The sequence below is a fragment of the Triticum urartu genome, chromosome 7 (assembly GCF_003073215.2).
Source record: "Triticum urartu cultivar G1812 chromosome 7, Tu2.1, whole genome shotgun sequence".
NCBI lineage: Eukaryota > Viridiplantae > Streptophyta > Magnoliopsida > Poales > Poaceae > Triticum > Triticum urartu.
In genome coordinates this window covers 27524638-27537967 of record NC_053028.1, presented here as the reverse complement: position 1 = coordinate 27537967, position 13330 = coordinate 27524638, and the positions used below count along the sequence as shown (strand labels likewise).

At 46.3% G+C, this 13330-nt stretch overlaps 2 protein-coding genes across 2 annotated transcripts; both read left to right on the top strand.

Annotated features, from left to right (window-relative positions):
• Positions 1–2756: 2756 nt before the first annotated feature.
• Positions 2757–5882, top strand: LOC125524957 (calcium-dependent protein kinase 26). The gene is made up of 4 exons (XM_048689984.1): positions 2757–2932; positions 3297–4057; positions 4146–4442; positions 5020–5882. Exons 2-4 carry the CDS (start codon positions 3487–3489, stop codon positions 5694–5696), a joined length of 1545 nt encoding a protein of 514 aa, XP_048545941.1. The 5' UTR covers positions 2757–2932; positions 3297–3486; the 3' UTR covers positions 5697–5882.
• Positions 5883–6079: 197 nt separating this feature from the next.
• Positions 6080–13119, top strand: LOC125524956. The gene is made up of 16 exons (XM_048689983.1): positions 6080–6232; positions 6308–6404; positions 6481–6655; positions 6742–6847; positions 6949–7028; positions 7190–7222; positions 7514–7646; positions 8571–8682; positions 8884–8964; positions 9270–9340; positions 10183–10239; positions 10589–10660; positions 10997–11245; positions 11897–12009; positions 12127–12219; positions 12716–13119. Exons 1-16 carry the CDS (start codon positions 6161–6163, stop codon positions 12861–12863), a joined length of 1692 nt encoding a protein of 563 aa, XP_048545940.1. The 5' UTR covers positions 6080–6160; the 3' UTR covers positions 12864–13119.
• The last annotated feature ends 211 nt before the right edge of the window (positions 13120–13330 follow it).

Below are 13330 nucleotides of genomic sequence, written 5' to 3'. Positions count from 1 at the left end.
CCCAGATCTAGCCGCCCAGATCCGGTGACCAACCACGACAGCACTACCATCGTGGGAGCCCTGGCACACCGGCCACTGCCTGTTTGTGCCACCATTGGAGCCTGGAGGAGGGCCGCTACCCCACCATGCCAAACCGCGAGAGCGGCCGAGAGGTATCCCGCACGCTCTCCACCTTCTCTGATCCGAACCAATCCAGAGATAATACAAGCCTCTACACATGCATGGAACATACTATATATGAGCAAGTTGCGAGAGGCGTAGGTGTAGCAGGTCAACGACCCAAAAGCAAAAGCTAAAGTATGGTACATTTGTCTATCTATCCATATCTTTAGGAGAAGCCCTTAATCTAGAGAAGGCAATGAAAAAAATATGTGCAATGTATTATTTATTATTCTTATCTCTGGTAACTAGATATTTCTAAATACGTGGTGAGAGGTATTATTGCTAAAAGACCATATCTTAATTAAGAGAAAGTAAGTCTTTCTTATGCTTTCTCTCTCTCACCTCATCATTCATCTGACGTGCACTTTCAAAATGAAATAATTGTACACGCCCTGGTCTTATCCACCCATCCATACAAACTTAGTGTGAATTTTTTTAGTTTCCACGAGATGATTGAACTAAGGGGCATGCATGCCAGCGGTGATTAACGGCTAGCCTCTCAAGATCCAAGCCTCAACGAGTAGAAAAATTTTCGTTTGAAGTTTCAAATGTCAAGACAAAACCTGATTGATTCCAAGTATAGGTAGAATATACACACACAAAAGGTATAATAATGTAGTACAGTATTGGAGAGCGACAAGAGCAAACCCCCAGACTAATCCTCCCAAAGGATGTAGTACTCCTATAATGATAACGAAACAAAACGAAGCCAAAACTTAACCTTATGATTGACAAATGATGAATGCTATATAGAGTGATGATTAGTTGGCACTCCAATATTATAATACTCCACTATGGCCTTACTAATGCTAGTTTTTGGTATTATAATTGTGAAGATGCTAATTGCTTTTATGGAAAGACACAACTAGCATATTTGTTATTAATAACCAGACCCCCTTTCTATCAAATTCCCCTAATCCCCCCTCCATCCCTATCACATCATGGGTGGGCCTAGGTCGGACTCCCTCCCACCAACGAAACCAAAGGAACAAATAACAACTATGTGAGCTCCCTTTGCTCCTCCCCCGAATGTGATGATAAAGAAGAAGACAAAGAAGAAGCATTATGGCGGCGAGATTCGTGGGTAGGTGTAGTCGGTGAAGAGGGCTACATGGCAACTCAAGTGGAATGTGTGGTGGTGGTGTGGTGCAACGGTTGCTATAATGATCGGTTGTGTTGAGACATGGAGGTGAGGAGTTATTGCTGGGGCCGTCAACGGTGGTGTCCTTAACATCATTTCCATCTTGAAGGCGCCATTACAACCTTGCATCCTCTTTGGCACACCAGGTCAAAACCCTCAGATCTAGTTCAAATCGAGCGGTGCACAGTGCTTCGGCATCATGCTCGTCATGAATGCACCATCTTGAGGTGCGCTGTCTCTCTACTACTCTTGGCGGTGGCAGTGCTGGTGAGGTCTTTGGCGATAGGGTGCTCACCTTGATCTAATGGAGTTTCATCAACCTGGTGACTTGAACTTCCGGTGGCCCTCGCCCTTCGTGGATAGTGCTCCCAATCATTGTGGAATGGGGTCCCTCGATGAAAGAGTTTGATGGTGGTTTAAACATTCTCCGCAAATTCTCGGTTGTGCTTACGCCTCTTGCCAATGGCTTGGGTTCTTTAGATGTTAGCTTTGCTATTCCGTGTGGCTTATTGACTTAGTTTTGCATTTTGATTCTACTTACACTAGCGCTTAGTTGGTCTGATCTTGCGTGTGTGTGTGTGTGCTCGTGTGTATGTGAGCTTGCCTTGTAAGCTAGTTCGACGCTTTGTATTTTTTTTTGACACTTTGTATCTCTTGACGTTCAAGGTATCATCAATTAAACCCTTAAAGGTGAAGAAGATGAATGCATATTTATTCACTCCATGGACCGTTAATGGAATATGCAGATTATTACGATCGACCATGTGTACGCGCTGATTCGGCACTTTGTATCTTTTAACGTTCAAGATATCATTAATTAAACCCTTAAATGTGAAGAAGACGAAAGTACATTTATTCTCTCCGTGAACCGTTAACGGGATGTGCAGATTATTACGGCGCATGTGCGTGCGCTGGCGCCAAATAACGGTCGGCATCACAAAAATTCCAAGCCCCCAACACATAGGCAACTTTCCGTTTTAACTTTCAAATATTAAAACCGCACGATCGCGCCAATCCGAACCTATCCCTGATTGACTCCAAGTCTATGTATCTAGACACACATGGCACTAATAAACAACTTGCCACAAGAGAGCGAAAGCAAGACAAAGAGCATACTCCCAAACCCAATTGCCTCCAAAGCCATATCATTAGTTTTTTCCTCGGCATTGGCATACCAGTAATTACAACAACAGCAGCAATGACAAGGCAACATCAAACCAAAACCAAACCACATGATTAGCAAACATGTAAATAGGGCGATGATGATTAGTGCTCCAACATATATACCACCAATGGGTTTGTCATTGTCATTGTCATTGTGAAGATGCTATAATTGCTTTAGTGGAAAGAGGATGATGACACCAATAAACTACTCCTGCTAACCGGGCTCCCTTTCCATCTGCTCCCCCTAATCCCCACCTCCCCATCACAGGTGGGCCCCGGCCCGGCCCGGGCCCACCACCAACGGAACCAAACAACAACTCCGTGAGCTCCCTCCCCGTCTCCAGTCTCCACCCCTCCACCCCCTCCCCGAAGGGTGCCGCGAGCTGCTGGTGGGAGCTGCTGACCTCGCCGCGCCGCCGGCGACGCTTCCGTCCCCTCCGCCGCCGCCGCAGCTCCTCCGCGCGGGTGAGTGCCCCTCCTCCCCTCCTCTCTTCCTCGTCCTTCTTCCCACGCCGCGGTCCCGGGGGGCTGCCCCGAGCGAGCGAGTCATCTCCAGCGCGCACGCCGGGCTCCGATCCGCGCGGGACAGGCCGCGGGCCGGGCGGCCGAGCGAGCGCTTGCCCGGGAGGGAGCTGCCAAGCCGGGCGGGCGGGGTTCCCGCGGGGTTCGCGCTGGGAATTTTGAATTTCGTGGCGGTTTCCCAGCACCGCCGCCGCCGCCCCCCGGAATCTGCGGTGGATTTCTGCTAGGTTTTCCGAGGCGGTTTCCGTGGTTCTCGACTGCTAAAGCTTGCCTTTTTTTCCCCTGCTCTCCTTCCTCCTCGTCGCAGATTCAGTTGCCCAGCGACCGGCCCACGGCCGTGGAGGAGCGGCGCTGATTGAGGCCGCGAGATTCGGGGTTCTGCCAGGGGCGGGGGAGCTCTCCGGGGCGATTCGGGGGAGGCCTCCTCGGATTCCGGCGGGGATTCAGCGGCGGAGGCGGCCTCGTTGGACTCCGGCGCTTGGGAACCCCTCCTAGGAATGGCCGCTGGCGGCGACGGCGGCGCCAAGTACAACTCGTACAAGGCTCCGGGGCTGCGGGGCGCGATACTGGAGGCGGCGCACGCCTCGTGCCTCGGGGACCGGTACGCGCTCGGGGAGCAGCTCGGGTGGGGCCAGTTCGGGGTCATCCGGTCCTGCTCCGACATGGTCACCGGCGAGGCGCTGGCCTGCAAGTCCATCGCCAAGGACCGGCTCACCTCCCCCGACGACGTGCGGGGCGTCCGGCTCGAGATCGAGGTCATGGCGCGCCTCTCGGGCCACCCCAACGTCGTCGACCTCAAGGCGGTGTACGAGGACCAGGACTCGGTGCACCTCGTCATGGAGCTCTGCGCCGGCGGGGAGCTCTTCCACCGCCTCCAGGAGCGCGGCTGCTTCCCGGAGCACGAGGCCGCCACGCTCTTCAGGTACCTCATGGAGGTCGTCGCGCACTGCCACAGCAAGGGGATCGTGCACCGGGACCTCAAGCCCGAGAACATCCTCCTCGTCAGCAAGTCGCCGTCCTCGCCCATCAAGCTCGCCGACTTTGGCCTCGCCACCTACACCCAGCCTGGTATGGTTGATTCACAAGTCTGGTCACCTCTGGATTAGTCATGTCTGGTGGTCTTTGGAGGCTAAATTGGGGGTTTGGATTTTGTCAGGTCAAAGATTGAGCGGCACGGTGGGGAGCCCGTTTTACATTGCGCCGGAGGTGCTTGCCGGCGGGTACAACGAGGCTGCCGATGTGTGGAGCGCCGGGGTTATACTCTACATCCTTTTGAGTGGCATCCCACCATTCTGGGGGAAGACCAAGTCGAAGATCTTCGAGTGTATCAGGTCGACAGAGCTGCGGTTCCCTTCCGACCCCTGGGACAGGGTTTCGGATTCGGCCAAGGAGCTCATCACCGGCATGCTGCGGCGCGATCCCGCACAGAGGCTCACAGCTGAGCAAGTTCTAGGTGAGACATCAGACATACATCATCTGTTTTGAAACCATAGGATGCTCGGCATTCCGTTCCTTTCTATATCATTAGCATCATACACAAGCATAGAAGTGACCTTTGGTTCTTGATGATTCATGTCCATGCCTTCATGCAACTGAGCTGTAGACCAGAATGTAGAGATCAATCGGAATTTGGTTGATCAGTATACAATTGTTTATTTAAAGCTGTTTTGAATAAGATATCAAGTCTTCACTGCTAAGTCATGAGCTAGCGCCAGCTAAAGGTTCAGTGTTAGGGTCATGTTCTGGATTTCTGGTAGAACCACTAGGGTACACAAATAAACAAGTCTGAATCTTTGCTGGCCCTTGAATGTTTCCTTTTGATAAATAAAATTCACACGGTTGCTTCTTTATTAGTGTTGATGATTCATCTCTGTCACCCTTGATAGAATCTTTGTTTGGCTGTCATTGCTTCATTTCCAGACCTTACTGTGTAGTACAGATCAGCTGCTAATGGTTTCCTTTCTCCTGATGATAGTTTACAGTTGTTTACCATCTGGGGTTTATTGCCTAAACAACCGCCCTTTGTGCAGAGCATTCCTGGATACGAGAACACGCCAACGATTCACGCGATTCCTGCGGTGGTTGCCTTGAGATCGGCCTTGGGAGGGAGGAGCCTGGCTCGTGCTCGTTCTCCACGCCGATGGCGACACGCAGCCGCGACGTGAGCTTCAGCACCGGCGGCCCGATCGCCTGCCAGGGCCTGTCGGAAGAACCCTGCTCTCCAACATTCTCCTGTAGATCCTCCTTCTCTGCGTTCAGCGCAGCCAGGGCTCCAGCTCCATCTTGCGGAGCCTTGTTATTCTCATTCGGTGACAGCCCCGAACCCATGAAGGATGCTGCGCCTGTGGTGTCGATGCCGAGCTTCTCGTTCTTCTGTGGGCTAGGGTCCGATGAGCCTGAGCCATTGGTGGCATCAGGCGACATCACCACGGAGAAGGGAGCTCATTGTGTCGAAGACGCCGCGGTGGTGTGCCTCAACACCTCCTCCTCGGCTCTGAGGAGGATGGCGGAGGCGGCCCTGAGAGGGGCGGCTGTGACGAGGGCGAACCCGTCGTCACGCAGCAGGCGGAACCACACCATCGGCGCCGGCGACGAGCGGGGGCACCAGCACGACCTGGACATGGCGGTGGCCGAGTCGGTGATCCGGTGGGCGTCGTGCACGCACCTGTCCACCACCCTCTCCCTCCGCGCCTCGCTCGTGTGCTAGCATCAGCTCTCCACCGGCGTCGGAGTTTGTTCCTGTAGCCTGTCTCTCTGCTTGCACTGCGACGCAAGCCGGGGAAGTGAGATGAGAAGAGAAGAGATTAGAGATGAGTGTGTCACTGCCACTGGTTGTAGTAGAATGTAATCTGGACATGATGATATATCTATATATTGTTATAGACTTATAGTAGATCGCCGAGTGTTTGTTGCTGGTGCCAAGTGATGATGCGAAATCTGTGTTTGGAACTTATGAATTTTGCGCGGAACGGGTCGATTTACGGAGAAATTGACCGTGTTTTCAGCCTCTGCGGCTGGAGAGTTTGTTCGTAAAATTTGAGAGGATTTGACCAGAAATTTGAATGGTTTCTTATATTGCTGAGAATCGTTTCCTTCTTTCAAAGAAGTTTAGGCAACAACTTCCGAAGCTGAAACTTTGCTCTGCCTCGCTCGCGCATTTCGTCGAACACCATGTCGTCCACCGCCGCCGCCGCCCCGTCCGACGGCGACGCCAAGCTCCAGTGCTTCCTGCAATGGCTCCAGGTCGCGCCCTCTCCTCCCTCCCCTAGCCCCCCCGGTCCCCGTGCTCTCCTAAACCCTGGCCGCTTTCCACCGCAGGCCAACGGCGCCGACCTCCGCGGCTGCACGATCCGCGCCTGCGGCCGCAAGGGCTTCGGCGTCTACGCCACCGCCGCCGATGCAGGCGCCGCCGACGGTAACCATCGCTCTTCTCCCCCCTGCCGGAGGCTCTGCAAGGCCCTGATCGATCGGCCGCGTGGTTGGTGGTGCAGGGGTGGTGATGGCGGTGCCGCTGGACCTCGCCGTCACCCCGATGCGGGTGCTGCAGGACCCGCTCGTCGGCGCGCGGTGCCGCGCGCTCTTCGAGGAAGGTGGCGTCGACGACCGCCTCCTCGTCATGCTCTTCCTCATGGCCGAGCGCCTCCGCCCTAGCTCCCTCTGGAAGCCGTAAGCTCACACCTTCTCCCCCTGCTCTCAACTCTGAACTCTGAACCACCGTTAACTTTTGTGGATTCTGCTCGTTGCGTCTGCAGGTACTTGGATGTGCTCCCGAGCACCTTCGGGAGCTCCGTCTGGTTCAGCGACGAGGAGCTCGCGGAGGTGGAAGGCACAACGCTGCACCGCGCCACGGTCATGCAGGTTCGTCAGTTGCAGACTGCTGCTTTTGCTTCTTTGTTGGATTGGGCATTGAGAGAGCAGTACATTGGTGGAAATGAACATAATGGGGGCTTTTGTTTCAGAGAGAATCGTTACAAAAGTTATTCGATGATAAGGTGAAAGGTCTGGTCGAGGAGCTTCTACATGTCGATGAATCGGGAAGGTTTGTTGAGATTTTGCTCCGCATTGGCTCTTTACCAAACACACGCACACACAGTTCCTTTATTATCTCAAAGGAATGCTTTTGTGCTGTGGTTTTGCTGTACAGGGGATTGCACCTTTTCATATATGAACCTCATACCCGTCAAATGTTTTATTTTGCAGCTCAATTGAAGTGCGGTTTGAGGACTTCCTTTGGTATGCGTATCACCAGTTGCATTTATAGTATTAACGGAAGTATATAAATTTTATTTGATATCATTTTGCCAGCATGGTTTCCCATGCTAATATGTGGAAAGTCCCAATTAGGTGAAAACTTTATTATCAAGGAATATGTACTTAATTAAAGCAACGGTTTCAACAGCCAATCCTTCCTTTAAATCCGATTGTTTAACAGCTTAGACTTCCGAAATGAGGCCTTTAATTATCTGCAGGTTTATTTCTTCTCTTTTTCTCCCCATGCCAATCACCAATATGAGTTTATGCCAGGGCAAACTCGATTTTCTGGACTCGAGCGCTGAACATCCCACTGCCTCATTCTTACGTTTTTCCGGGCTCGCTTGATGAACAACAGAACAGAACTGGGGAAGCTTTGGGTGCTTCTAGTCTCACCAATCAACAGGTTAGTTTGAATCTTCCCGAACAAGAGCCGTCTAGCAACTCAAGTTTAATCTTAAGTATTTTTCATTCTCGCATTGTATGTAAATTTCCTTTTCTATTTTATACCGGTGGTTCTGGATTTGTTTCTTATGCACAACCTTTGTGGAATATGGCTAAATGTCAGTGGAACTAGTTAACGGGTATTTAACCACAAAGAGAAGAACCTTAGCTACCATTATTATCACTGCCAAGGATCAAATATTTAATTGGGTGACAGGTGAGTAGTCATAGCTGCAACTTACGCGACCCACATATCCTAGAATTACAATGTCACAATTACTGGCATTTGTTTTTGCTGCATAAATAATTATCATCAGTTTTTAACCTCTTTTGAGGGGCACAGCAAACAATGGGAAAACTGCAGTTTAGAACACAGTGATTTTATCTGTAAGATATAGAGAAGTGATGCTGATGAAATAATGGTTTCCTGTAACTGCTGGAATAGCGGGCATCCATATACTCGTTATTACAGAAATCATGCCTAACAGTTCAGCTTGTAAAACACAGTCTAACTATCAAGGACTAAAATGGACTTAAATAGTCACACAAGGGCTAAATAATACTCGCTCCGTTCACAAATATAAGATTTTCTAACTTTTTCCTAAATCAGATGTATATAGACACGTTTTAGCGTGTTTGTTCACTCATTTCAGTCTGTATGTAGTCCATATTGAAATATCCAAAACTTCTTATATTTGTGAACGGAGGGAGCAGTACATTAATAGACCTATAATATAGCAATACTTGGAAGAACTTCTTGATGCTTGATGAGCTAGCGCCAGTCATTTTTTCTAATAATTATGGCTTCTGGTATCTTATTTTTATTTATTCCAATAAGCTAATAGATATCATCATCTACAACATAACACTTGGTGTTTATTTGCAGGAAACTGACATTACAACGAAGAATTGTAGTGGTGAAGAGATTCCTGAATCTTGTAATACAGAGTCAATTTGGGTTGAGGGGCTCGTGCCAGGAATCGATTTCTGTAACCATAGTAAGAGTCCTAAGTAAAGTACACGAATGATCTAGATTTAAGTCAGTTGGCATGACATATTGGAGGATACCCATAAGAAACACTTCAGTGTGTATTTGCCAAGAGTTACATGAATTTTACTAGTGAAGACAGTCAAGCTTTCTCTGTTAAATAAGTATTGATCTTTCCCCATTCTAAGATAAGCTTGATTGTCCACTCTAGATGTAAAGGCTCTGGCGACATGGGAAGTTGATTCGGTGGGAAATTTAACAGGAATTCCTGCTTCAATGTACCTCATGCTTGGTAATTATGCTGATCCAAATTTTGTATCTCATAGTTCTTCGTTTAAGATTTTTTTCCGAACTTGTTTGTTAGTAGATTTTAGTTCCCACTATGGTCGTGTCTATTCTTTGTGGAGGCAAATTGCTCGGTAACATCACAGAGATCATGCCAGTTTAAAAACATCATCAGTGTCTTGTGTGTCACTGGCTCACTTACAAGTGGCCCCAGGGACCATTTGCCAGCCTCACATTAAATGGTGTTTTTCCATCTTATACAGTTTTACAATGTCACTGATCTAACCTCCTTATATTCGTTTCTTTCTGAAGTGCAAGCTGGTAAAAGCTCTGTTGAGACTGGGACAGAGATCTACATAAATTATGGCAACAAAGGAAATGAGGTACTTATACAATTATTAACAAATCTAGCCTTTGTTTTACAGCTTTTGAGACTTTAGAGTTGACTTTATTAAGGCATGGAGTAAGATGCGATGCGATGAAAACAGCGATAACATGTGATATCAAAGCATGAACTAACACTAGATCTAAGGGTATAAACCACCAGGACAGCTAAATATTATCCTATATAATATTTGTTACCTTTCGTTCTCTTTATATAACAATCCTTCCCTTTTGATCATATTTGATGGAGTTAGTATTTATCACCTGTCTTCAGACTTGTTCATCATCGTTTAGCTAGTACACGTCATGGTACATTTTTTCTAGAACGGTAAAAGTTCTCAGATGTAGTTTCTTTAGAGTTGCACACACAGTTACACGCCCGATGAATAATCTAGAGAAGAATTATCATGTAACTGAGGCCTGACAGCTTGCATAATGAAAGGATAAATGTTTGGACGGGGCGAGGAAGGTACACACACTCCAGTCCACTGGCTCCATGTCCATTTTGTTTTGTCCATTGGATCTGTGATTTTCTACATGGATCCACATATCCTTACAGATTTACTTTTGATACATATATGCTAGTTTAAGAGTGCATATTGGCTCTAGATTTTCAGCGTACTTAAAACAGGGAAGGTACTTTTCTATCTCATTGGTGAATGACAAGTTGCACTAACATCATGTTTGTTATCAAGAAACTATAGTGTGTTTCATGATTTACTATTTATGCGTGGGTTTAAAACAACATGTAGTCATTAAAGATACCAGCAAAGTCGCCATGATTTATGTATGGTTATCAGAATAGAATTACTGATGAAATGTATTTTGTGTTTACCAACAGGAATTGCTGTACCTATATGGATTTGTGGTTGACAATAATCCAGATGATTATCTCATGGTAACCCTCACATTGATGTATGCACCAAAAGTTTGTAATAAGATTTGTAGGATATATTTTGCAAATTTCATTTTCTGGTTAACGTATAGATTGCATGCTAAATGTGAACCCATTAAAGTGACCGATTGCAACGAAACAAAAAGAACCAGCTCACACTAAAAGGAGAAACAGGAAAGTCATTATTCACTGCAATTTTAGAATTAGGAGTTAAAGTTTGATAAATAGTACATCAATGCCTTCAGCGTATTCTAAGTTTGATAATAGATCAATACCTTTTTTAAGAACCTCTTATAGCATACTTATGTAAGAAGTAGCTGTTTATCCTTTGATGTCCTTGCTTTAACTGCAGGTTCATTATCCAGTAGAAGCTCTTAGACAGCTTCAGTCTGCTGACGTTAAGATGAAACTAATTGAGATGCAGGTACAAATATGTGTTTATTTTTTTTTAAAAAATTACACCAAGTGTTTATGTTTATCTTGTATGGCTTCAACTATGTTCTGTTTAGATGAACTTACCCAACACAAAGTTTTCTGGAATTGAGTCAGAAATTTGATTGCACTTATTATCTATACCCCGCCGTCTTTGGTTTGTTTTGTATGGGGTATTTGATATTTACTGAGTGGCTCGAGTTATTTTTTTTATTTGGAAAAACATGGTTCGAGATTGTGATGACTTTTCTAATGAATTCAACCCATCTGAGAAGCTGTTGCCACTTGCCAGCATGGCTCTCACTTTGTATGTATTTAATGTTTGCAGAAGGCTGAATTGAGATGTCTTCTACCTACAAGTTTGCTTGATAGGGGATTTTTCGGAACCAGCACCAGTTCTAGTGAAGATGATAACAAGAAAAATGCTAGTCATTTTTCTAGTTACAGTTGGAGTGGTCAACGCAAAGTTCCATCATATCTCCACAAAAATCTTTTCCCTCAAGAATTTTTAAGTACTCTTCGCACAATTGCCATGCAAGAACATGAGCTTGAACAGGTTGCTTCCCTGCTTGGAGAGGTTGGTGTTTTTCTTTCACATACTGAACAGCGTGGGTTGATTCCTACTCCCTCCGTTTGGAATTACTTGTCTCGGATATGGATGTATCTAGAACTAAAATACGTCTAGATACATCCATTTCTGCGACAAGTAATTCCGAACGGAGGGAGTAGATGACAAACTGGGTACTCTGAAAACAAAAGATGTAAAGTGAGTATTAGCTTCATATTTTAGCCATCATGCTACATTACCAACTGCTGGATGAGATGATGAGCTCCTTATATTTCTGTTTGGAGTAGCTTTACTATATATCATTATTGGTGTTAAAAAATACCATATAAAACATCGTTGTAGACCATCTGATTAACCTGTTAACAAGAGTGCCTGCTGTAAAGACACTGAGTTAAACCTGTGTATTTCCCTTTTTTGAAAGAGTTGTTCATGGAGGAACGGCGCTCTAGTTTCATAGCAATTTGTTTCGTTTGCTGATCTAACTCATTTTGAATTAAATTTTTGTTCTTAGCATTATGACATATGGCTTTTTTCTTTAAAGAAAAAGAGCGAGTCAAGAACCATTTTAGGATGCGTTGCATCTGGGCTTGAAGGACAGTAAGTGTTGTCTTTTTGTGATCATCTGGTTTTGAGACCCTTCTTTGAACTTGCTCTTACTAGGTTGGATCTAGTGAGGATGGAGAACCATCTGATGCAGAGATCAAAAGCGCTATATGGGAGGTGTGCGGTGATCATGGAGCGCTGGGATTGCTTGTGGATCTTCTTAGGGTGAAGTAATACAAACAATATGACTCCTTTTTCCTCCTCCTTCGTGCACCATGCACTTGTTATATTTGATAGAGCCCTGTCAAGTGTGAACAGTTAGTTGATCAATCCTCTCATTTTGCAAGAATGGCTGAACTTGAAGAAGGAACTGGAACAGAAGCATCTGACAGTCAACTGCTGGAGAAATTTGATTCCAACGATCCAGATGACTCCTTGAGGTAAATTTTCTTTATGTTGCTGGGAAGATGCCTGTTTTTATTTCCAACGCTTACTCTTCTTGTATAGATCTTAACATAATATAGTTATCCAAATTTACTTCTGGGCACTAGCAACAGTGACTATTTTAAGAGCCACAGTAAGCAATGTGTTCTTTTGGAGAAAGCACTCGATTGCCACAGCGTCAACGTGAGCAATGTAGCTGATATTGCTGGAATACCGCCTGAAATTTTCATCGCCCAGGGAAAACTAGAAATATGTTTCATTTGTTACGTCAATCAGTTCAATTGCCTGACCACTTTGGTTCCTGCAGTTATCTGTACATAAACAAGTCTGTGTAACTGTATTGTGCCATAAACAAGTGATTGACTCAAAACCGCACAATACCCTAGTTTCTGATCTTAGCTAGGGTGCATGTTTTGTCCGCATTGTCCTTAATAAATCTGACTGCCACGGCATCGGTGATTTCTTACTGTTTCCTTGTCCTCCTTTTCACAGTGCAACCGTCGAAGGCATCGAAGCGACGAAATCGAGAGTGAACAGAAGGTCGTGTATAGTGTACCGTAGAGGGCAGAAGCAGCTGACGAGGATGTTCCTCAGGGAGGCGGAACGTCTTCTGGAGCTGTCCGCGGAGGAGCAGACATAGAGACTTTGCTTACCTGGTACAACATGTGTTGGGAGCGACACATCTCTAACTAGACTTGTGTTGTTCCGCTTTGGAGAAATATATTTGCTACACCCAAACTTTGGACAAATATTGTTATCCTTGTATTGGGTTTTTTCAGACTTAAAAATAGGATCACACTCACACAAGGAAAGTGTACACTAAATACAATCCGTATGCCAATATGTACCTAGAACGCGACGGCTGCCCATCAAGCTCACTTTATTTAGTCTGATAATATGGCCAATGTCTTTATGCATTTTCATTTCCCGTGGGATGATTATCATCATAGATTTGATGTCTTTTGTCATCTCCTCCTAACCTTAGGGTGAGAGGGAGGGTCATATGATCCATTTCATTATGAAGTTCATGTTGCGGATAAGTGGACCCTCCTATGGAAGCCACGTGCTTGCACCTCTTGAGAAAGTGGCCGTTAACACGCAATGCAT